This window comes from Ochotona princeps, chromosome 24 (assembly GCF_030435755.1).
Source record: "Ochotona princeps isolate mOchPri1 chromosome 24, mOchPri1.hap1, whole genome shotgun sequence".
Taxonomy (NCBI): domain Eukaryota; kingdom Metazoa; phylum Chordata; class Mammalia; order Lagomorpha; family Ochotonidae; genus Ochotona; species Ochotona princeps.
The window spans coordinates 18,702,427-18,728,257 of NC_080855.1; the positions used below are offsets into that span (position 1 = coordinate 18,702,427).

A 25,831-nucleotide genomic window follows, 5' to 3' on the forward strand; every position below is an offset into this window, starting at 1 on the left:
TGCACTAGAAAATGCTCAGTGTCGGGGCAGAGTCCAGGTAGGCAAGGGGACTGAGACCTGGTGCTTTGGAGAGGAGATACCTGAAGATATTTTTGGGTCAGACTAATGCACCAACCACATGGAAGTCCCAAGTTGGGCTTGTTAGCATGCAACATGGCTGACCAACACATGCCATTGCACAAGTAAGCTATAATAGCTGGGGGCCTGTCTGGCAGGACTAGATCCCAGTACCTGACAGTGAGTGTCAGATCAGGGGATGGGTCACATTAGACTGGGCCATGACACCAACTATCATGCAAGAGAACCAGGTCCAGGGTGGATTTTGTGGGGGACATGTGGGTCCAACCATATGGAACTACAAGTTCCACTGGTTAACTTAAGAGTTGGGATGGTGGTTCTGGCGTGGAGGCCTAGCAGCTAAAGTTCTCACCTTGTAAAGTGCTGGGATCCCATATGGGCACCGGTTCTAATCCTGGCAGCCCTGTTTCCCATCCAGCTCCCTGCTTGTGGCCTGGGAAAACAGTCGAGGGTGGCCCAAAGCCTTGGGACCCTGCACCCATGTGGGAGACCTGGAAGAGTTCCTGTCTCCTGGCTTCAGATCGGTGCAGCTCTGGTCATTGCAGTCACTTGAGGAATGAATCATCAGGTGCACCCGCATGAGCACCCTAAAACAGGATGTGGGGTGGACGAGGCCACATCAGCTCATACAAAGGCCAGGACAAATGGGACAGGCCTTGTTGGACAAGGGCCAACCACCCACTGGCATGCGTGAGATCTGGGTCTGGGAGTGGCCCAAGTGAGGGAACCTGGGAAACTCCCCTAGTGGGTCATAGCTCCTGTTGCTGAGTATGTAGTCCAGGCCTGGAGCTTGGGCAGGCTGGGCAGGGTAGTTCCATCTGTCAGCAAGTGTGTGAGTTGCAGGGCCGAACAAACCATAGACCACTGACAAGTGCAGAAAACAGGAAGGGACAGGTCAAGCCAGGGTAGGCTGCCACACCTCTGGTCTGCATCAGTCAGGAATAAGAGCAGACTGAGCTGGACTAGGCTCCAGCACCCACCAGCAAGAGTTGGGATTGGGGGCTGACTGGAATACATGTGTCAGAGCTAGGTCTCCTCAGCGGCTTAGACAGAGCAGTGGACAGCATATTCAGATGCAAATAGAGGATTTGGCAGTACACTGGAGCCTGCAGAGGACACCTGGTACCATAACAGAGGACAGAACAAATTGATCAACTGCCCCGGCCAAGAGTTGGCAGTGAATACCTGGGGAAACAGAGACTAAGATGGAACATGTTAGCCAGTGGATTCTGGAGAGATTTCATCATGATTGGAGTAGCAAGAGAGGCAGCAATACAGAACTGTTGAACTATCAAAATCACTTGAGCAGTGCCCTCTGAGCAAGCCCCACATTGGGGATTCTGGGATGGTTGGGAGGCTGGGTGTGGCTTCTCCCTTTATTGCTCCCCTTCCGCCAGATACAGGAAGGAAAAAAGAGAATGTGGAAACAATGGTCACGCCCACTTTCCTCTAGTCCTTGACCCTTCACACACTAATAGAATACGTAAAATGTATCAAAAATAAAATTTATACAAAAAAAGAAAATAGTTCCCCACCCAACTGCATTTAGTATAGTTCCTGGTACCTGTTACGTACATCATAATGTTTGTTGAACAAATCAAGAAGCCCTATTTTCCATGTGTCAGTTCTACATTAACACGAATCGTTAATAAATTCAGCTTGTCAGGAAAGAAAAAAAAGAAAATGCTCAGCATCATCAATCGGCTTCAATCTGGGAAAGAAGCAGAGGCAAAGGCAGTGACACTTGTCCCTCGTTTTTTTTTTTTTTTTTAATAAACGTGTCCTAGGGAGATGGCTGGCCAGCACTGGACAGGCTCCGAGATCCTGCCTAAGCAATGGCAGAGGGATCGTCGGGAGGAACTCAGCATAACTCAGTATCCTCTGGGACAATGGGTCACACCTCCATGATGCAGACAAGACCGATCTTCCTTCCTCGTGCCTTGGAGCCCTGAAGAACTGCCACAGCAATTTATGGGAAGGACAGCTCAAGGCAGACCGTGCCTAGATATTATTCCTGCCAGCTCATTTTAGCTCGTTCAGTAAACACTTTGTGTTTGCAAGTTGACACAGTTTAATAACAACTGTCATTGTCAATGATAAATGCGATCAGTATGGCACACATGCCCCTCCAGGCCTGTGGGAGGGGCATGGGGGGCGGATGCTCCATTGTCTCCTGGCCCTTCTGTTGTTATTAATGATGGTGATAATGATTCCTTTCCATGTAGCTTTCTGATTTCCAAGGTTAGGGAGCTTCATGAGAGCTCTGGTCCCCCGCCATTTTTCAATGAATCCGTCCACAGCATGGAATATCTGGTGGGGCCACCTCTGGGAACCCAGGGTTTGACAGGGTCAGGAGAGGTCGCACCATTCCAAGGTCAGTATAAAATAGGAAGCACAAGTAAAAATGCTTACTGCATACAAAGAGGAAACAAAAAAATGGAGGGAGAGAGAGAAGACTGAGAAGCAAGAGGGAGAACTCGACTGCAGTGCACACCTCGCCAAAGGGCAGGGCCTTCTGCTTCTTCTTTTGTCCCCACTCTTGGGCATCGTGGGGACATGGGCACTTAGGCATGAGTGCTGCCAGAACTTCCAGTATGGGAAAATAAATGATATCAATTCTTCAGCACATACATGATTGCAACCAAGCAAACAAAATACCTTGGGGTGCTAGAAATAGTCCTTGGCGTCCCCAGCTTGCAACCTCCAGAGCCACACCTTAGAGGGATTGATGGTAATCAACCAAAGCCAAGTCCTATTCCAAAAAAGCATTACAGTGGTATACACATGGCTGCTCTCGATCAGAAACCAACTCAAACTGACTTAGGAAGGATGAGGGCACAGCAGTCAAGAACCCTTGGGGTGCTCCCTTTCCATGCCAGAACACCTATGTTTGAACCTGGGCCCGCTTCCAATTCTAGCTTTCTGTTAATGTGCATCCCTGGAGGTGGCACATTATATATGGCAGAAGATATTTCAGTTACAGAGTACCTGACATCCACATAGGAGAGTTCCTAGCTTTGACCTGGCCCAGTTGTAGCTGTTGTAGGATTTTAGAGAATGAACCACCAAATGGGTAATCTCTCTTTCTCTTTCAAATTAATACAATTAAAAATCACATAGTACCCTGTAAAAAAATATGTAATTACTATTCATCAATTAAACAAAAAATTGAAAAGGAAGATTTGGTAAAATGGTAGCTCAAGGAAAGATTATGCAACCAAACCATGGGGAAGACAGATGAGACAGATCACCTACTCAAGCAACAGAAATTAAAAATGGCAGCCACCCAGGTCAAAACAACAATGCCTTGTTCTACGGCCAGATCAAGATCAGGTTTTACAAAGGAAGTCCACTGCTCACCCTGCTCCTACATCCTCTTTTTAAGATTTCTTTTCATTTGAGAGGCAGGTTAACAAAGAGAGAGCGAGCGAGATCTTCCATCTACTCGTTCACTACCCAAATGGCCACAATGGGCAGAGCTGAGTCAATTCGAAGCCAGGAGCCAGAAGCTTCTTCTGGGTCTGCCATATGGGTTCAGAGTCCCAAGGACTTGAGCCATCCTCCATTGCCTTCCCAGACTAAAAATAGGGAGTTGGACAGGAAATGGGGCAGTCGAGACATGAATCAGTGCCCACATGGGAACTTGATGCTCGCAGGTAGAGAATTAGCCTGTTGAAAAACAGCGCTGCTCCATACTTTGTCTTCTTACTCAAGGCAAACACGTAAGAGTAAGGTGCTTCACGCAATCACTGACCAACCGCTTAAAGGAAGATGAAACTGCTCAAAGGGGCCAAACTGTGTCAGAGGAAAGAGCAATCCTGAACAAGGGAGAAAAGTAGGACTGGAGGGGCAAAGAAAAGTCCTGACTCCAGGAGGGGAAGCGTCATGATTGTGGCCAGCTGCCCAAAGCAGACCCTTCGGAGAGGTAGAGGAATGCTAAGCTTCCCTGCCTGCTTGCAGCATGGCAGCCACCCAGAGCTCAGGTGTCCCAGAGTAAAGAGGCCACAATGAGGGCGCAAGGAGCCACAGGTGGGCTCTTATCCACAACAACAGCACCCAGAAAGAAGGCAACGAAAGATCCTTCTGGAATCCATAGGAGGAGGCCAGGGAATGGGTGAGTGAGAGGGAAGGGAAGTGGGTGAGGAGGGAAGAGCAGTCACTGGGGACCGTGCCCACTTTCCCATGGCTCCCACAGGCGCTTCCACCCTCCTGGTATAACACTCACAGCTGAGCTTAAAGCCGTATCATGTGGGATGGTGCAGTACATAAAAAGAGATGGTGGGACAGCAAACATGCACCTGGTACTGTCGCCCTCATTGTACCAGTGAGATGCCCATGATCTCCAAGTTGAGCTAGTGACCAACCTGGGCCACTCTGAGTCAGTCATCCCTGTTTTGCAAGAGGGCAGGAACAAGGCTAAGCCAGTGCACAGGAAGGACCAGGCCTGCCCCAGGCCTCCTGCCACCAGAGGGAGGTGGCAGCTCAGATGAGCCCACTGTGGTAGGATGGGGGATGTCCTTCCTCACCACCCACTAAATCAATGACTAGCTGACCCTGGTGACTGGCATGGCCCAGTTGCTCGCTGACTCAGCCCCTGTTGTCAGAGCTCTTACAGTGTGCCAGCTTCAGGCTGGGCAAAGAGGGTCCAGAGATGGACAAGGCAGCCCAACTCCTGACCCCCCAAAACTTGCTGTAATGTAATGAATCTCCATGTTGATATGTCTGAGACCCAGGATGTGGCTGATGCCTGCAAGGCTGCACCAGGCAGCTCTGTGCACCTGGCCAGGGGCCTCTCCCTCTGGGCCATCAGTAACCTCAGAACTGTCAGCTGTCCACATTCACCAGACCCCTGTGATACGGTCTTCACCCATAGGATTCCATTCACTCACAAGGACCCAATGGGGTGGGACGTGTCATTCTGCCCATCTTACAGTCCAAGGAATAGAGGCGGCTCTTGTCTGAGTTCTACATGGAAGTGCCAGGGTTCAACGGAGAGACCCATGCAGGAGGCCAAAGACATCAGTGGCTCTGGGAGGCGGTTCGGCTGAGTCGGATCTCAGGCCCTCATGCTTGCCCATCACCCACCACGCAACCTAGACAGGGCTCCCCCTCAAAGCTTGGCAGCCCCAAGCAGCTGGCCAGACTGCGTCTGACATGAGCATCGAGGGATACATATAAAGGTCATGGGAGATACAGACAGTGAGACTGTAGGGAACATCAGTGTAGCTGTCTGCCTTCCCTGCCAGCCTCCACGCCTGGCTTGAATGTCCTCTGCCACTCCGTCTGGCTGTCAGGAGCCTCATCAGCCCACTGGCAGCACCCTAGAGAACTGGGCTGTTTGCCTTGCCCCTTGGAGGGCAGCAAAATGGACAGCCATCTCAGGGGCATCACAACTCCTGGCTACAACCAAACATGACAGATTTACCATCAGGCAGACCGTTGCATTTATTATTTAACACCTGCAATAAATATTTGCATGACCCAATGCTGGAGGGAACATTCCGTGATAACTCATGGTGCTTCCCTGCCAACCACCACCACTGCCACTGCATCCCAAAGGGCAGAAGGAATGTTTGATGTGGTGCTAAGGACCCAAGAGACGGCTCTCCAGTTGAACACATTTTCTCACCAATGAAAAAGGGAGCCTGACATTCCAAGAAACAACCAGAAGAGGAAGAGGAGAAAGAAGGAGGAGGAGGAAGAGGAGGAGGAGGAGAGCTAACACTGGTTTAGCACCTGCTACCGTTCCAGGTCCTACACGAAGGGCTCACGTTCACCGTGTACATACCTCTCAGCAGAGCTTCCAGCTCTGACAAATGAAAACACAAGATTCACATAAACAGTGCATGGGATATTTTTGAGGACGAGAACAACCTGTGTAACACTAAAAATTATTTGATATTTACCTAAAATTCAAACTTAACCAGGGACCTTGTTTTTATATGATAAGCATAATCGAGGTCCAATATGCCTGCACTGACAGACGGAAGGGGCTTGGCCTTGGGGCAGGAAGCAACATGGGCCATTTTAAGAGGCTTCATTTTTGCTTTTGTTTGTTTTGTTTTCTTTTTTTATGTTGTTCTTTCTTCAAAGCTTCATTTTCTAAGATGAGTAGGGAGGGGAATGTGAAGAGAGGAGACCTCACACAGCCTAAAGTCATCACAGAGAACTTAGATGTTGGGGGGCTTGTGTTGTGGTGCAGTGGGTTAAGCCCCACCACCTGTGACAACAGCATCCCACATAAAAGCGCTCATTTGAGTCCCAGATGCTTTGCTTCCAATTCAGCTCCCTACTAATGAGCCTGGGACAGAAAACAGATGGAGTGCTTGGGCCCCTGTAGCCACATGGGAGACCCAGATGGAGCTCTGAGCTCCCTGCTTTGGCACTGCCCTTCAGGGAGTGAACCAACAGACGATATCTCATTTTATCTTTTCCCTCATCCTCTGACACTCTGCCTTTCAAATATTATTACTATTATTAATTATTAATTATTATTATTATTACTACTACTAACAATAATTATTATTATTACTTTTTTTTTTTAGTCTGGGTAGCAGGACAGACCAGGGTCTGACCCCTTGCTACAAGGACGCCAGAATTCACATACAGCAGGAAAAGAGAACACAATAAATTGCTGGAGAAGAGAGCTGGAAAGATCCCACAGCAGCTGTTTAGGTAAGCAAACCAGTCACCCTCAGCCCCGGGCTAGGTGGTGGTTTGCAGTGGCGGGTCTTCTCCCTTCCCCCCACCCCAGGGTTGTGCCCCCAAACACACACACTCCCACCCCAGCCAGGCAGCCAGAGGGAGAATAAGGACGTGCCTGAGCTGACAACGCTATCAATTTCCACCGTGCTTTGTCCAAGTCCAGAAAAGGACTCCTCAAAGACTTTCAGAAATAACATGCAAACAAGAGGGAGGGTGGAAGAGAGAGAGAGGAGAGAGAACCAGATCTCACAACTGACACATTGGCTTTTCCCCTCCCAACCCACGGGACTCTGGGAAGCAGAGGCTTGGCGCCAACAGACTGAAGCCCCTAGGCCAGAACTCCCCAAGGTCCTCGGGGCTGGGGTGCGTCCAGCCACAGAGTCTCCCCGTCTCAGCCTCCCTCCCGGCTTCCCCGTCACCCTGGCCTCGGGGAGCCTGGCCCCTGAGACCCGCCATACCCTCAAGCGGGTGGCACAAGACCCGCCCCAGCCATTTCCCAACTGGTTGAGAGACCACCAATGGGGAACTTCTCCCCGCAAGGTTCCCGCCCAAAGGCCAGGGGACCCTTAAAATCCCAAAACCCTTCCGAAAACCTTTAGTGTCTCTCCCTCTCTCCTTTCTAGAGCCCCCCGACTCACACACCTCCCGTCCCTCTCTGAGGAGGTGCTTTCCCGTCACCTCTCCTATCTGTGTTCACCTGGTCACTTCACAGACAAAACTTCTCTGTCTGCAACCAATTTCCACCTTTTTTATTTCTTCACTAAGCTGAGGAAAGAACTCACCGAGCTTTCCTGGTAACAGCCAGCCCAGCCCTTCTGTCCTCTCCTCGGGCAGTCGTACACCTCCGCACTGGTCACACAGGGCGTCCCAGCAGGCCGAGGGCACAGCCGAGGGCACGGCCGAGGAGCACAGCCAAGGCGTTGGGGCTCCTGAGTTGGCATCTCAGCTCCAGGGCTCCACACAAGGTCGCCTCACGTCAGCCCGCCTCAGACCAGCTCATCTCAGCGCGCCCGCTGACCGGAAACCTGGGCATGGCCTTCCGCCGGGTGGGACTAGCACCGCCCACCCCAGGAGTCAGTTATTGCATCTGAAACTTGCGAACGGTGGCTCGGTTCAACAGTACCCAGGAACCCAGGTAGGATTGATTTGGGGTGAAGGTGGGAGTGTTTGAGAACGAGACTGGCGCGTGCATCTCAGCGGGCACGGTAGGAAGACCTGCCTACAGGATGCAGCCCGGTGGTCACCACAACCTTGGGCCTTGCACTCAGAGTCATGCCAGCGGCTTTCGTGGACCTAAAGGCTTGGGGCTAACACTGAGCCACACTCCCCAGGGCCTACCGCATGGGAGGAGCCGCTTCCCCTCAGAAATCCTTCCCTTGCTGGCACACAGCCAGCGGTCACTGCTGCTATTCACTACAACCGTGACACACTGCAGTCATGGATCGGCTGCCTGTTAAACCATTTGTTTAACATGAACACCTACAACATGCCCCAGGCACTTGGGGAGAGATGAGTGGGACACTCTTAAGGAACTTAGAATACAATGGAATAGATAGGCTTTGAGTATAATAAAACGAACACGTTTATTTTGAAGAAAAATTAGGGGCTAGTACAGTGGCTCAAAAGATTAATCCTTCACTTCCAAGTGCCAGCATCTAATGCAGGTAGCAGTTTATGTCCCAGCTGCGCCAATTCTGAACCAGCTCCCCAGCCTGTGGCCTGGGAAAGCAGTGGAGGATGGCCCAAGCGCGTGGGCCCCTTGCACCCATGTGGAAGACTCTTGACATCTGGCTTCAGCTCAGCTCAGCTCAGCTCTGGCCATTGCAGCCATTTGGGGAGTGAACCAAAAAGTGGAAGATCTTTCTCTCTATCTCTCTCCTTCTGCTAGGGGGCAGCCAGTGAAACCACCACACCATTTTCTCACTAGCCCCCCCCTACCCCCACCACCCTGTTCTATTTGCCTCTTGGCATTAATCACAAACCAAGAGGATTCTGTCTACTCAAGCATTTATCTGTCAAAGCCTGTCTTCTCACTGGAAAATCAAGCTCCATGAAAGTGAGGACTCAGTATTTTTTTTTACTGACATATATGTCCAGGAGTGAGACCACTACCTAGCTCAGAACAGGTGCCCCCTAAATTATTTTAAGTGAGTGAATGGTTTCATCACACACACGTAAGAGGAAACTAACCTGCAGCAAAAGTGACTCAGGCCAGATCTACATGCCCAAACACCATCCCCGCCTAGAGCAGTGAGGCTAAAAGGGGCTACCAGCCTAGATAAAAGAACCATTTCACAACTGAAAACTGGAGCATCCAAGGCTTGCCTCGCTGTCTTTGCAGATGGCTGTCAACCCTTGGGAAAGCAATAAGCTAAGAAGCGTCAAAGTCACGAAAATGTTCCCTCATTAAACAGAGTACTTAAACATTTCACCAGTAACAGAGGTCTTTTACATAAAGGTGTTGGCTGCTTCTGTTTTCTAAAACTACAGCATGTCAGCTCCCTAGTCCCTGGCGCACACGCAGACTCTGCCACCAACTGAGCCACACGGAAAGAGAATTGTGACAAAGGAAACTAAAATAAAACTAGAATATATGTGATGACCACAAGTTGGAAAGCAACTTGAAAACAAGGAATGGAAGAGAGTAAGAAACAGTGAGGATGCTACCATGTGAGCAGAGACTGCTGGCTGCTCTCAACCTCCACACTTTCCTTGCCCTGGACCATCTCCCAGCAGCCCTTGCAGGAGGAGGTGGAGACCATAGGGACTGGGGTGAAGTTAGCAGAATGGAGATGGAAGGCATGTGCCACTCCAGCCCATGAATCCCCACCACGTGTGCTCCACTGAGTTTGGCCTCCAGGGTGGCCTGAGAAGCCATGTCCTTCCCACAGCCCTGGTCCTGCCCTGCGCTTCACCTGGCGCCATCCTGACCTAGAGCAAAAGACAACCCTGACCCATATGTTGCCAAGGATGGAGGTATGCTGGGGTTGAGGTGGTAGTCCTGACTAGCACTGCAGACTTGACAGCCAGTCGGGGTAACAGTGTCTGCTGTGTGACCTCGGGAGTTGCTTCTGATGGCCTCATCCATTTCTGTTGATGGTCGCATGGATCATTCTATATTGCCTCTTAGCACTGCACCTGAGGTGACAAGGGGCTTGGGTGGCAGTCTGTGTATTCCTGAGGCTGTCTCACTATGCCACCTTGGAGGCCTTGAGACATCAGCCTAGGCTAAGTTGAGGTGGGTATCTCACTCTTGGAAACAACAGCTCTGATAGGACACTGCTTCAGATGTTAACCTCTTTCTCCCAATCCGTCAACCAAGTGGAACTTGTCCAACCTGGGCAAACCCAGGAGGAAGCTAACTCTGCCCTAGGCAGGCTTATTGATTGACTCAATGTCCTCAAGGGCAAGTGGGTCCAGAAGCCAAGGAGATCCCCAACCAACCTTTCTCAGAACATGGTCACAGATCCTGCACCCACTCAGGTCAGGCTGGGACATTTTTCTGGACAGAGAAGCCACAGCTATTGCAGACAGCCATCAGTGGGCCGTGCCCAAACTGACAACAGTCCCCAGACCAGATGGCATCCCTGGCAGGCCCTCAAATCCAGCAGAGGCCAAGTTCCATCCCAGGGGCCAAAAGGCCCAATATGGCAGGGCTGGGCCAAAGTCCCGATGAACAAAGCATCCTGGTACCCTCCTGGTTTGCCAGCTACCCACTGTCTGGGGTTGCCTAGAGCAACAGAGGGGCAGGGCCACCCAGGCAGGAGCCCTGGCCCAGAAGGGGGGTTCACAGGCTCAACACACACACGCACATATTCATGCAGAATCCTTCTGAACTCAGTTCTTACTACAAGCACAGCAGACAACAGGGCCTCAGTATGGTATGCAGGAGCCCCTGAAGTCAGACCTCATTTTTTCGTATGTGTCAGAGGGATAAAGTTATTTGACAAAACCCCTGCATCCCCTCCCCTGCAGCAGCCCTGCTGCCTGCAGACCCCACAAACTAGCTCCATGTAGATGGGCTCCCAGCTCCATACCCCAGTGCATTTCCAGAGGCTGACCACTACAGATTCAGAAAGATCTAAATCTGTGACAGCAGGACTCAGGAAGCCTCGTGAGAGAGAGCTCACAGCAAGTGGGAAGTGGGCGGGGGTGGGGGGGGCGTTCACAGGATGCAAAAGGGACTGGAGTTCAGGGGGAGTGTGGCCTCCCAGAGTCTGGCCCTGGCTTGCATCCCAGGTGAGACTCAAGGGTACGGCCTGACTACAGACACATCCCAGCAATGGGGCTGGGGCCAGCCATTCACACCACTCTATCAGTCTGCCACTGGCTAGAGAAGGGAACAGCTGGGAGCTCTTGGCCATGACCAGCACGCCCAGCAGTGGGGGAAAGGGAATCTGTCCAGGCAGAGTGGATCTGGGTCAATGACGACATCCCCAGTGTACACCTAAAAGGAAAGGGGATTCATCTGCAGCCAAGGATGATTTTTCAAAATGTCAGATGCTTGACTCAACCCAAGCACTGATCACATAGGACACACACGGGCATGAGCCCAGCGGCTGCTGGCAGCCAACGGCTATGAACCCTGCCCCTGGGAAGTTATTTGACAAAACCCCTGCATCCTCTCTCACTGCTTCTCTCAAAACCCCTGCTTCTCTCACTGACATGGAACCACCTTTATCGCCTTCTCATGGCTGGACACTTAGACAAGAGGTAGCCCCCCTCAAGTCACTCATACCCCCCCAAAGTCACATTGCACTGTTGATAACCAGGTTTAAAAGAGAATAACAGAAAGTTAGTCTAGCAAGTCCCACTCCTAAGACACAAGAGGCCCCCAATGACACCAGATTGTGATTTCAGAGGAGAGTGGCAGAGCAGAAAGCCAGCACCGTGTCTCAGCAGGAGACACTCTCTTTAGAAGGACATGCGCTGTGCAAAATCCATGCACACTCATACCTCAACTCTGACCCCTACACCCAGAGCCCCGTCAACAAAGACGCTGGAAATGAGGCTGAACCAAGAGGAGCCCGTGAATGGTAAAAGGCCAACATGAACCACCTGTTTTAAATGCAGAGCAGTCAGCCTGGGGCTCTGTCTAGCTGCGTGCTCTGTCACACAGCTTGGTACAGCTGATTGTTGGTGCTGAGAGTTAAGCTGCCAATGAAGATGCTCACAACCTGAGTTCAAGACTTGCCTCTGCTTCTGCTGCAGTCTCCTGCCAATGCATGCCCTGGAAGGCGCAGCTGGCGATGGCTGAAGCACTTGGCCTTGCCATCCATGTGAGGAACCCAGATATAGTTTCTGGCTCCTGGTTTCAGCCTGGCCCACTTAGAGCTGTTGCAGGCAATTGGGTAATGATCCAGAGGGTGGAAAAGCCTCTCCTCTCTCTCTGCTTCTCTTCTCTCGGTTACTCTGCCTTTCTAAGATCTGAACAGCAAGTACAAGAGGGCCTGTTGGTTCACCCATGTGAGACAAGTGAAATGTTCACTCACCCAAAAGGCTATGCACATGGGTGGCTTCTTGAACAACCCCAGGGGTTAAGGAGTATCAGAAAAACATCCATGGGGTGGGCGTTGGGCCTAGTGGTTTAGACACGGTTAGGATGCACACAGCGCACACTGCAGGATCTGGGTTTGATTCCTGCTCAGGCTCCTGATCGCAGCTTCCTACCAGTGCTGACCCTGGGAGGCAGCAAGGATGGCTCAACTACCTGGGTCCCTGTCACTCATGGGGGAGACCAGCTCCTCCCGGCTCTGCTCCAGTCCAGCCCCAGTCAGTGTGGGCATTTGCCAAGAAAACTAACAGAAGGGAATACCTGCTCACTCTTTCTCTCCGTCTCCTTTTTATAACAAAAATGTCTGTGATCCAGCCAAAATCCCAGCCCTGTCTCATGAAGTATTAACACCTGCTCCTCTACCCCCCTGAAGATGCCAAACTGGAAAAAAGGAAAAAGTATAAATACCTTCCTCTACCTCCACCAGGTTCCAAGGCTGCAGAGGTGTCTCCTGGCCCCAGAACACGGTGCAATTCATTTCTTCCTTCTCTAGACACATCACGGTCAAAGTCATAAGTTCATTTTGTTGAAGAAGAGATAAAAATGGTTGGCAGGGGACTCTGGCCAGGCCTTGTCATCGAGAATCTGAAGGAAGCAGAGCTGACTTCCGTTGCTTTTGCCCACTTGGGGTACAGGGTCCTGTGGCAATACAGGACCCCTGCTTGTAGAAGCACATGGGTGCCTGCCACCCTCGTGGGAGATCTAGATTGTTCCTGGCTTGGCTGTTGCAGTTATGTAGGGCTCAATCATCAGACAGAAGCTCTCTGCTTGTCTATGTCTTCGTCTGTCATCTCTTTTGTCTCCCTGCTTCTCAACAGTTATTTAACAGTCCAAGTCACTTAAGAGTGACCTGGACCCACACAAGAAAAGACTGCCACTTACTGGTGGCATCCAGAACTGCAGGCGACACACCAAACATTAACGCCTATCTTTCACAAGCTCTTAACCTTTACACCTTGTCAATAAAAAGCTTCATTAATATTTACAAGGGTTGTTTCTGGGGGTCTGCCGGAGCAGGAGTTTTAGAAATGGAGCTGGCATGAAATCTGCCCCAGATCTGCAGCTTGGTCCGCCTTCCTCCCACAGGAAGCAAAATGCAGACCCAATCAAAGGCCAACTAGGCAAGAGCCAGGAGTGGGAAGTGTGGCCCCTGAGGGCTGAGACCGTGTGGGGGCACCCAACAGACTCCCCGCTTTCCTTTCCTCTCTTCCTCAGCAGGACTAAGGTGGGGTTTCCTAATACGCCGTGGTCATGGAGCTTCCTCCACCGGGACGCCCACAACTCCGTGCTGACCTCGTCCACTCACTGGCTTGTCTTGTACCCAGTGATGGGCCGTGAGCTCTCTGAGGGCAGGTGCTGTGTATCCATCCGTGACACACCAAGCACTGGAAATGCAAGGTTAGGAGCAGACATGTAGCTTCATCCTCTGTAAGTCCCTGGAGAATGTAGCCAACTCCACTCTTCACCGTCCCCTTGGCTGTCTTACATGGGACCTACCTAACATGTCAGATGGGGTAGCAGGTGACTACCTAGGAATTAAGACTTCATCTCCCGTACAAGGCAGCCCTGGGAGGCAGAGGTGTGGCTCCAGTAACTGGGCTTCTGCCACCCAGCTGGAAGACCTGCGCTGGGATTTCCTAGCTCCTGGTTTGACCCTGACCTGGCCCCAGCCACTGTGGGCCTCTGGAGAGTGGATGAGCAGATGCGAGGTCTTCTGCTTCTCCAACAGATGGATGTGCCCCTGCCTTGCACACAACTTAATTGCTTCCTAAAAGAATAAGGTTTAGGCCACTGAAGTGCTATAATCTTCTGTTGCTCTCATGAAAACCAGCGAGCAGCTCTCAAGCCTCCCTCGTGGGTGTGTCAGCCTGGAAGAACAGTATACAAAAATTCTGTCTTTCAGGCTTTTCCAGAGAAATGAACACACCCATGGACAGGGCAATGCTGGGCAGGAGATGAGTAAAAACAAACCTCCTCTGGGGACCAGTGTGGTAGCTGAACAGGTTAAGCCTCCGCCTTGCAGCACTGGCATTCTATGTGGGCACTGGTTCTAGTCCAGCGGCTGCATTTCCAATCCAGCTCCCTGTTAATGGATTGGGAAAGCAGCAGAGGATGGCCCAAATGTTTAGGTTCCTGTATCAACATGAAACTCCTAGAGGAAGCTCCTGGATCCTAGCTTTGGAATGGCTCAGCTCTGCTGTTGCAGCCATTTGTGGAATGAACCAGCAGATAAGATTATCTGTTCTCTCTGTCTATCTTTCTCTGTAAAAATCTGCTTTTCAAGTAAAATAATAATTATTATTATTATTATTTTAAATAAAGGGAAAGCAAGCTTCCTGCAGCTGGAGAGATGGGCCCTTCAAGTTGCTGCCTGCCCTACTCCCCCCTTTACTCCACCCCCAGAGGCCGGCAGTCATGCTGTGTATCCCACTCACCCCCATTCCCCAGCCAACAGGCTGGGCTGCACAGTGTCCTTCGTGTCCCACCCATACCACTTAGGACAACCACTGACTCCATGGACGCCTTGGCTTGTGGACCCCAGCATTAGACCCATGTCACCCAAGAGACACGTACAGCGTGAGCTACAACACAGACGAATGGGCAGTTTTATTGCATTTTCCTCCTAACAGTTGCTCTTGGTGGTGGACATAGGCTGCTGTGGTTGCCAGCGAGGGGAGGGGATGGGAGGGAAGGGAAAAACGAATCCAAAAGGGGTTTCACCATGGAACCCAACACCACGTGAACACTGAAGACTAGGAATCACATTCTCACGCCACCAGCTCAGCTTAAATACTTTTTTGACAAAAATAATAATAATAAATTATCTCCAACTCAGAAAACAAGTTGTGTTCAGCAGAGTGACAGGAGGGTCCATTCATTGCATTGCACCAAGGAGGGGGTGGGTGGCACAGGAGGCGCAGGCCTGTGGCACGGGCAGGAGCGACGTTGGCATATGCTTTGCCCCGTGGGCTGCTGGCCACCCCCTGGGAGAGCCCAGCCGCCCCTCTGGGTCCTCACGTCCGCCTGGTCTTCTGTTTCTTGGCCTGTCTCTTTGCGTCTTCAGGGCCGCTGTTGTCGGAGGCCACCTGGCCGAGGGCACGTACTCCCTGCAGCCGACTTGTCAACTGCAGCAGTAAGGGAATGAGCTGCAGGAAAAAGAGCGTGTGATGGACAGACAGAGGCCTGGACATGAGTTCGCCAACCCACCACCCTCCTCCAGCTCCTTTCTGTAGTATGAGCGTCTGCCCTGTGTCAATGGCTGGACTTCACGGTCCTCAGGGTTGGGCTGGCCTCCCAGGAGTAACACATTCCCTGGAAGATCTCCCAGCTTAAGAATGGGGAAGGATGTAACTGGATGTTCATGGTCCAGCCTGGTGGCCGAGGGCCTGCACTTTAGGCCTTTCCCATGCTGGCCAGGCTTCCACCGCCCCCAGGGTGCACCAGCTCTCCTGCCTTCTCTGAGGCCTCTGGTGCCCTACCTTGTCGTGGTTGTAACCGGCCAGCAGAACAAGCAGCGTCAGCGGCAGGGCGATGTACGATCCTTGGGCGATGTCTTGCTCAGGGAGCTTCCTCTGCAGACACCATGAGCACTGTTAGACCTCACTCTGCTCTCCAGCCCATGGATACTGCACTCTGGCCATGGTTCTCACCACCCGTTGCAGATTGATTTTGTGACTCGCCCTTGTACTCACTGTGGGGTTAAAAATCAGGGTGACGTGCTTGTGGTAGCCCACGGCGGCGAAGGACACTTGAGGCAGGACGTAGTCGTACTGTGATCTGGGGAGCGTGGAGTCCAGCAGTACCACATAGTTCTGCGCACAGGAGAGGGACATTGTATACGCAGGAGTGGGACACTGGGCAGATGGGATCCCATGGGGGACAGCCAGGTGTCCCCAGGGTCTCTGAGGCCGTGGCGGGACCTATAACACTGTCTGAAGAGAGTGTTCAAACCTGACAACTTGTGGTCCTCGGAGGACGTGGCTTCAGGAGCCAGTTCTGACGCAGTGACCACACTGCATACATGACCCTCTCGGTCTGGGACGAGGCTGGCTTCTCAGGGACAGTACCTAAGTGGCTGACAGACTGGCAAGTCCTAGAAACACAGGGTATCTTGAGCAGTCCCAGGGACAGTCACAGTCCCCCATGCTGGGCCTCGAGCAGGTGCCAGACATCCTGTACACTACACACTGGGCCTGGGCCTGCTCTGTTCTCAACCACTGACAATAGCAAGAGAGCTGTGCCCATTTCACAGACGGGAAAATAAAGCCTGGTGACAGGTAACTTGCCCCTGGTCACTCAGTTGGTCAGGAGACCAATCAACTGGTTAGCAGGGACTATTTCTGAAGTGATAAAACTGTGTTTGATATCTTGGTCCTTCCCAAATCTCCTGTGGGTAGATATTATTTTCGCAAACAGATGATTGAGAAAGAAGACTGTCTACCAAGCCCAGCCGCCTGTGGCACGGGACGAGGTGAGAGCAGAAGTCGCCCCGGCCTTACCTCACCGTCTCTCAGCAGCGGGGGGAAGTGGAAGAAGAGGGACTGGCCCAGAGACACGGTCTGGATGGGATTGTCCAGGTTCTCGCTTTTGTACAGCTTGACCTGAGGGAAGGAGCACGGTGACACGAGTGTGACAGGGAACCATGCATGACACGTGGCTCATTCCACACGCCCATGGCGGTTCACCCTGTGGGGGAGGAGATACAGCCGCCCTACCTGGCAAGTCCCACACAGCACCCTCCTCCCTGCGAGCCCACCCTGCGAGCCCAGCGCTGGCCATGCACGGAAGGTGCGGCTTTAAACCAGGCTCTGAGCAGGAAGGCCACTGCCCAGGGTTGTCAGAATTGTAGACATCTGTAATAGGCGCTAAGCCGATGTCACCGCCAAGCCCAGTAGCAGAACGGACATCTTGACCACCCCTATGGGGATTCTGAGAGCCTATGTCACACCTGAGGTTGCACAGCTCACACAAGGGAGAGACGGACTAAATCTGTGTCAGGGTCATGGCCATGTTGCACTGGCACACAGGGAGATCTTAACTCCCAAGTAGCAAACTCTGAGCATGCTCAGTCCTCGCTGGTCATCCAGGTGACTCCGAGCAGCCGTTGAGGGCTTCACTCCCCACCCTCGCTTTGGGTAAGCTGCCTGTCCACACTCCCACGCAGCGGGAGCCAAAGGCAGGAAGGATCCCCCGCCAGGGGAATCCTGGGTGCAGAGTGACACTTCAGACACCAGCACACAGGTCCCAGAATGTTCCAGCCTGGACAGTTTGGGTCACAGGTCACATCCATGCCCTTCTTGTTTCTGGCCTCTGGGAAGTTGGGAACTGACTCCACTGCTGGGTGGGAAATTCTAATAACAGAACAACAGAATGGAGCTGTTCACCACCCGTGTGTGGGAGAAGATTGGGTTCTCAACTTCCATACTCTAGCACCTCAGGCACCTCCTGCCTGGCCCTGCAGGCATCCATGCTCCCAGCCCCAGCTGATGGGAAGGTGGGAGGTGGGCTGAAACCTAAGCACATGTCCTCTGCCAGTTCAGGCCCTGAGTGCACCCACACAGATAGTCTTCACACAGATGGTCCCCTGGGGATCCATCAGCATCTCCCAAGGGAGGCATCCCAGGTCCCATCACAGAACAGGTGCAGATCTGGGTAGAGCTGAAACAGACCATGAGGGACCCAGGTCCAAACTCCTGGCTCTACTGGGAGGAAACTGGAAATAAACTGACCAGGCCAGCGTGGCAAGATGAGCAACTACTGGCTGGTGAGAGACTTGAGGCCACTGCCCACAACCTGCATCTGTGCAGAATCAGAAAGCGACAAGGCACGAGGCCTTAAAACTGCCCTCCCATTCTTGATTCCAGATTGCAGAGATCTGGTACTGAGAGTCGGCAGACACTCGTGTCCAAGAGTAACGCATCTCCTCCCATCATCAGCCACCCCTTACCCAGGCACGACCTGAGCCTCGGCAGGCAGCACTGTGAGGTGCTACCCACCATGCAGGTTCCTGGGCAGCAGCGAGACAGGCACACATGTCCAATTTGCATCGTGTTCAAAGGCGGGAAGAACATGGTTACCATGGTCTTACCCATAGCGTGGGGAGGTACTCGGAGGAAGTGATCACGTTCCCACTCAAATCAAACTGATTAATCTGCCGGAAGACGATAATGTTCACGTCATCGATGTCATTATTGCCAACCTGTGGGGAACCAGGGAGGCGGGCACTGAGAGAGCAGCAGCTGGGCGGCTCAGAGCTGTGTTACATGGAGCCTTCCTCCAGCCAGGAGGACCCCAGCTTCCTAGGCAGCAACCCGATTCCCGGGCCAGCCCCAGCTTGCAGACACAGTTTGCTCTGTGAGCAGAGGGCCTCCTCCCAGTCTGTCGCGTCCTCACAACTTGTCAAATCACAGACAAAGCTAGAGTTTTCTTTTGGCTTCTCTGGCATGAAGACAAAGGTATTCTGGTGAGAGCACAGTGGGCCTTGTGCACCTGCTGGTCCATAGTCCACGTGACTGTCCTGAACTAAAACCGCGTCGGGATGACCTGCAGTTATCCAGCCATTTAAGGTGCCAGAGACACTGAAAATATGCCAGCTCATAAAATCCTAAATCAAGGGCCCCCACCTGCCCTCTGAACTCGGCCCTCAACCTCTGAGGGCAAGCCTGACCTCCAATCATGCCCAGGCCTCCTCCCTGGGACCTGCAGGGATCAAGTTCACCACGCCAAGACCTTGAACATTAATTCCACCCACCAAACAGGTGCATCTAAGTAAACCAGGCAGCCAGGTGCCACAGAAGCCCAGCTTCTCTTGGTGGCCCCTCCCTGACCACAAATGCGGCCTGTGCTTTGAGACCCTCAACCTGCACCGTAAGACTCGGAGCCCGGAGGAGAGCAGGGCAGTGAGGACGCAGTAGCACGTCTCCCTTCTGCTCGTGAAAACCCCACCTACACTGCTGCTTGTTTTGAAGAGAGTCTTTAATCAGCAGTTCATGTTGTGCAGCCACACAGGCGCTGGAGGAGCTGCGATGGGGGAAGGCATCAGCCTGACCAGCCGCAGAAGAATGGGGTATCTTACCTCGACCACCCGATGGTGGGGCAGCGCCCGCTCGATGTGGTCGTTGCCTTCAGCCTTCAGCTGGACGTGGTACACGCACCCCGGCTGCAAACAGACCCAGGAGTCACACCTCTCCAGAGAGGGGCAGCCGCGGCACACCTGACCCAACCTGGCCTGAGAAGGCTTTCCCTGGCCCACTACATTTCTGGTTCTCATGAGCCCCTGCACACGGCACTGCCATCACCTCAGCTCGCCAGCTCCCCCAGGGCCAACCCAGCACCACATTCTACCCCGCGGAAAGCAAATTGGGTTTCTCGTTTCAAAATTACAAGCAGCAATGCTCTTAGGTTTCTAAAGCTATTCTTTGCTCGCTGGCTACCTCTCCTCTTTATTTGGATACAGTTGCCCCTCAGTACTCGATGGGAGAATGGTTCCAAGCCCACCCTCCCCTCCCCACCAAATCCAGACACCCTGGTCCCTTATAAAAACGGTGTTGTATTTGCACAGACCCCTTTAGTCATCTCGGGATTGCTTCTACCATTAGTGCAATGTAAATGCTACGCAGAGTTGCTGAACTTGGGTGGGGTGGGCGGTGAATGCTTGGTGTACAGCAGTTACTTGCTGCCTGGGATGCTGGAGTGTCCGCATCACTCCCGGCTCCTGCTCACGGGCACCCTGGGAGGCAGCAAGTGAAGGCCGCAGGATGAGACCCTGCCCTCCACACGGGAGGCCCACACCATGTTCTAGGTTTCTGGCTTCTGCCTGGCCTGGCACTGACTTTTGTGGGTTATTAACCAGTAAATGGGAGCTTTCTTTTTATCTGCCTCTCCATTTTCCTCTCCCTCCTTTTTTTTTTTTTTAGACATGCAATTTTCTTGGAAAGTCAGATTTATAGAGGGAAGGATAGACAGAGAAAGATCTTCCATCCGTCAGTTCATTCACCAAGTGGCCACAATGGCCAGAGCTGAGCTGAGCCAAAGCCAGGAACCAATTCAACTGGCATCTCAAATTCTAGGATGGGGGGAGCCCAGAGCCCACCTCAGTCCCCTTGGCCACCCACAGGACCCCCTCCAGAGTCTCACCAGCAAGCCACGGAGCCTGAACTTGCCCTCCTCATCAGTCACCGTGTCTTCTCCGTAAATGCTGCAGTCCTTCTGTCCCACGGCTTCCATGGCGACCCCCTGCTCTGGCTCTCCGTTCAAAGATGACACGGTGCCATAGCAACTAGGGGACGAGAGGGAATGGAAGGCGCCGTTTTGGGGGCTTCCTGGGGCACATAGGTGCTGGCTCCCAGGTGAAGCGCTGCTCAGGGAGTACTGAGCCCCACGACTATCAGCTCAGCCGCAGCTGCGCCGTGTCCAGACCAGAACCTCCTGACACAGGCATCCCTTTCTCTCTCCTACACTCTGCGGGGCTCTCTGGAAAAGGGTAATTTTTCAAGGGCTACATTTCATTTTCACTCTTGTTAGGCATTATTTTCAACAATGAAGGATTTGGCAACATGGAAACAGCTCACTTCCTCTTTCGTTCACATATTGTTCAAAATGGTGCAACTGGGGCAGGTGTTGTGTCGCAGCAGGGAAAGCCACCCCTTGGGATGTCCACATCCCAGTACCTAGTTCAAATCTCAAGTACTCCACTTCTAATCTGGCTACCTGCTAAGGCAGACCCTTGGGAGATGCAGGTGACTGGCCATTTACTCGGGCTCCTGCTCCTCAAGTCGAAGACCCGAAGACCTGGATGGAGTCCTATGCTCCTGGCTTCAGTCCTGCCTGCCCCAGCTGCCGCAGGCATTTGTGGACTGAATCAACAGACAGAAGATCCCTCTCTCTGTTTTTGTTGTTCGTTCGTTCGTTTCTAAGATTTATTTTTATTGGAAAGTCAGATACACAGAGAGGAAGAGAGACAGAGAGGAAGATCTTCTGTCCACTGACTCACTCCCCAAGTGGCCACAACAGCCGGAGCTGGTGCTGAGCTGAAGCCAGCAGATTTTTCCAGGTCTCCCATGCAGGTGCAGGGTGCTAAGGTCTTGGGCCGTCCTTGACTGCTTTCCCAGGTCAAAAGCAGGGAGCTGGATCGGTCCAGCAGAGCTGCTGGGACACTGGGACATGAACTAGCACCCATATGGGATCCCGGCATGTGCAAGGCAAGCACTTCAGCCACTAGGCTACCATGCTGGGGCCCTCTCTCTGTGTTTCTAAGTATTTTTTTAAAGATTATTTATCTTAATCTGAAAGACATATTTTACAGAGAGAAAGAGAGACAGGTAGAGATCTTCCATCTGCTGATTCATTCCCCAAATGACCACGACAGCCAGAGCTGAGCTGACCCAAAGCCAGAAGACAGGAGAGGGTACAGGGGTCCAAAGGCTGGGCTTTTCGAGGCCATAAGCAGAGAGCTGGATTGGAAGTGGGGTAGCCAGGACAAAAACCAGCACCCATACAGGATACCAGTGCTTCAGATGGAGGATTAACACATCCCACCACCACACCAGCCCCTGATTTTTTTTTTAATTATTTATTTGTTTGTTTGCAAACCCTTGTGTAAAGGGCTGACTTTCAATACACCGCAGGGAGCTGTTCTGCTACGTATGAAACTCTGACTCAGAAGCAGGTCGTCTATGAATGGCTTAGCGCCAGGCTAGACTTTTTTTAAATTCTACTTTTCCAAACCCAATCTTTCCAATTAACCTTCACGTAAGTTTTCTGTACATGTGTATAATCCAACTATATTTGCGTTTGTTTATACCTGCATCTGTATATCTAACTACCCTTCTTATAGGAGAATAATCATAAAGTTTGTGGAAAAACAGAAATGAAAAAAAAGTTTTGAAACCCATGCAGAATTGTTCCACAATATTTTTATGAATTTTCTGAAGACCCCTTGAATGCACAAAACTTCTGCAGCAAAACAAAGTTGCCTTTTAACACCCTTTTCCATGAGAGCTTGAAATACCCTTGTAGGTAGCCCATCTACCCATCCACACACGCACAGCTCACATCCGTCCGTCCATCTGCAGTTCATATTGACATACACTGACTCCGCAAGTTGTTATACACACTGGAAATCCTGGCTGCCTGCTGGCAGGGGGCCTCATGTGGCCTGGAGACAAGTCAGCAGGGAAACCCCACAGCGTGCGTCCTTCAGCATTTTAAAGTTCTGCTCAGGAGAAGGCTTTGCCTCCGTTAGGAGCTTCAGTTCAAGTTCAAAACAGCTTTTAAATAAAAAACATGTTTTTTTTTTTTTTTTAAGTAACTCAAGAGACTCAGACCAAGGTCAAAACAGGAAATGTGTGGCAAAGAGAAGGAAGGGACAGTAGCCCAAAGGCACTGACCTCATGTGGCGTCTCCCTTGCCTAAAGATGGGGCTGCGTGTGCAGGGGGCAGCAGGAGTATGGTTCCCTGGCCCGGTCCCGTGGGGGAAGGGAGGGGCTGGGAGGGTTGAACACAGGGCTGGGGGGGCGGGCAGCAGGAGTGTGGCTCCCCAGCTCCTTAGGGAGGGCAGTGCCAGCTCACCTGTAGGCCGTGCGGTACCCAGTGATGGTGATCCTCAGGTTCTGCCCTTCTTGCACCTCGATCATCTGCGAGGATGGCTCAAACCGGAACTCCTTCATCATGGGCTTGAAGTAATACTGGCCAGGGCTCTGCCGGGAGACAGACACAGCCTGAACCTCAGCTGGCTCAGAGAGAGGGGCTGAAGCCCTGATTCCAGAATCTTCCCCAAAGAATAACAGCAGCAATGGGCACTGCAGGTCCAACCACCCAACAGCAGCTGTCACCATCAAGTGCCTAGCATTGCTCTTGGAGGCGTGAGCTTTCTGAATGAGTAAACCAAGACTCAGAGAGGCACAGCAACCTGCTTGGTTAACACAGCAAGTTTAGTAGTAGCAGGGAATCTGAAGCTGGGTGTGTATCGCAAAAAAAATGATTTCTCAGACACCCACAATTCCCATCTGTGAGATCCCATGGCACCCACCGGATTCCCTATCAAGATGGACAATTCACTTGCACTCCCACCAACGGCATCTCAGATGAACACTTGGTGCCATGCTCCCACCATGCAAGATGTGCTTTGCAGGACAAACAGGAGCTAAGCACCGAACAAGTCCCCGTGTGGGAAGCAACACGCTCCCACAGACACGCTAAGAGCCGCCTAAGACAGGAGCCGCTGTGGTGGCAGTAATTAATTACACTGCCTTGGTGACAAGCGGTGGCCAGAAAACAAGTCATGTGCGTGGAAGGGAACATGAATCACCAGCACTGAGTTCAAGTGGGAGCAATACTCTAATTAGATGTGGGCCCCAGAGGAATCGAGAACCCTCGGCCTGGCTTTTCTGTTCTCAGGCTGTCAAGCACTATAGGAGCCACACGCATTGCGACGTATCCCTTCTCTCTCCTGTGGCGGACGGCGGGGGCAGGAGGTGCTCGGGGACACATTACCAGGTTTGAGAAGGTCAGGATGCCGTTGTCTTGAGTCAAGAGGTTGGAACGGAACACGCCGCCGCTGAGGGATAAGAGGACCCCAGGGAGGGGCTGGTCATCTTCTGCTTTTATCTGGGATGAGGCAGGAAGGTTGGAGCAAGGTTAAAGTGCTATTAACTGGCAAGATGTATTTCCTAAGTCAAGAGAACATTCTTAAGGTTTTTCACTTTTTTTTCTTCTTCTTTTTCTTATTATTCAGGCAGGCAAGAAAGCCTTCCTTTGCACAGATAACAAATGCTACCTAACACTCGACTGTATAACCTCCACGAATGCTTCCTGTGCCCCCACACATATCACCAACAGTACAGATACTGTGGACAGATGTGCAAGCGTGGGGTGGGGTGGACAAGTAAAACAAAGATGGCACTAAACAAAACCACAGGCAGATCACAAACAGTGCTGCGACGGGCTCTCTTCTCAGCAGCTCACCTGTGCCTCAACCACCGCATAACACAGGCACCCAGGCCAGCAATGGAAACACCCCTGAACACATAACACAGGCACCCAGACCAGCAATGGAAACATCTCTGAACACATAACAAAGGCATGGCAAAAGCTTGGGGCAGGAGAGGGAATAGAATTAAAGGATACATTTATTTTGGTGCAAAAAAATGCTGAGATTTGGGCCCGGCATGGTTGCCTAGCGGCTGAAGTCCTCACTTTAAACGCATCAGGATCCCACATGGGCACCAGTTCTAATCCCAGCAGCCCTACTTCCCATTCAGCTCTCTGCTTGTGGCCTGGGAGAGCACTCGAGGACCCCAAGGCCTTGGAACCCTGCACCCGTATGGGAGACCCGGAAGAAGCTCTGGGCTCCTGGCTTCAGATCGGCTCAGCTCCAACTGTTGCAGCTGCTTGGGGAGTGAATCAGTGGATAGAAGCTCTTTCTCTCTGTCTCTCCTGCTCTCCATATATCTGACTTTCCAATAAAAATAAATAAATCTTTAAAAAAAATGCTGAGATTTGTGCAGTCATTGTGACAAGACATGTACTATGAAAAAACTGTCCATAGATCTCAAGATTCCTTCATACTAAAGTAAACTATCTTTTTTGTTATATTTTTTCATGAAATCTGTGATGCCCTCATATATTTCCTTGCATACTTTTTTCTCCTTTTTTCTGATCAGTTTCTAGGAACTCTTGAATGTGCACATTCTAAGCTCAGAAATACTGTTAAACTGTATGTCATAGCATCAGTGCCACTTATACTCCCACAAACAACCTAAGCGCACCACAAAATGCCTACTGCCTTCCTTCGTGCAAATCCAACCTCCCAAATCAGCGATCCGGTGGGCACCGAGGCCGAGCATTTCCCTCCAGCGGCCAGGCACCTGCACTGTCTTCGCACGCTGCCTTTCAGAAGCCAATGCTCTCTCTGGTGGGCCTTGGGGCACAGCGGTTGAGTCTCCACTTGTAACACCCACACACTTTATTGGAGTGCCAATTCAAATCCCAGTTCCTTCACTTCTGACCCAACTCCTGGTTAATGTGTCTAGGAAGGCAGCCAATGATGAACTTGGGGACCTGCCACCCAAGTTCCAGGCTCCTGGCCTCAGCCTGCGCCTCAGACTGGCTGGTGCAGTTATCTGAGGAGCAAACCATGCATAGAAGATATATCACTTCTCTAAGTCACTGCATGGAGGCTCGCTCACTCTCTCTCTCTCTCTCTCTCACACACACACACACACCTCGTCACTCTCTAGGTCAGTGGAGGGAAGCTCTCTCTCTCTCTCTCTCTCTCATACACACACCCCTACGTCACTCTCTAGGTCAGTGGATGGAAGCTCTCTCCCTCTCTCTCACACACACACATCCCTAGTACTCCCACAGCACTTACTCTGTCACACAGCTTTTCTGCATGCTGCCTTTCTAATAAATAACTCTTTTCTCAAAAGAAAAAGAAACATATCCACTGGTCATTTTTTTCCTCTGTGGCATTATCTTCCTCCTCCTGACTTC

At 51.8% G+C, this 25,831-nt stretch overlaps 1 protein-coding gene across 1 annotated transcript in view; it reads right to left on the reverse strand.

Annotated features, from left to right (window-relative positions):
* Positions 1-14,915: 14,915 nt before the first annotated feature.
* LOC101516021 (BOS complex subunit NOMO1) overlaps positions 14,916-25,831 on the reverse strand; it is a 40,153-nt gene continuing 29,237 nt past the window's right edge. Inside the window, exons 23-31 of the mRNA XM_004586791.3 lie at positions 23,831-23,944; positions 22,907-23,034; positions 20,474-20,615; positions 19,413-19,496; positions 18,426-18,536; positions 16,837-16,938; positions 16,030-16,149; positions 15,817-15,909; positions 14,916-15,483 (exon numbers count right to left, since the gene is read on the reverse strand). Coding sequence (XP_004586848.2) covers positions 15,352-15,483; positions 15,817-15,909; positions 16,030-16,149; positions 16,837-16,938; positions 18,426-18,536; positions 19,413-19,496; positions 20,474-20,615; positions 22,907-23,034; positions 23,831-23,944 — 1,026 coding nt within the window. The 3' untranslated portion in view covers positions 14,916-15,351. The remainder of the gene's footprint in view (positions 15,484-15,816; positions 15,910-16,029; positions 16,150-16,836; positions 16,939-18,425; positions 18,537-19,412; positions 19,497-20,473; positions 20,616-22,906; positions 23,035-23,830; positions 23,945-25,831) is intronic.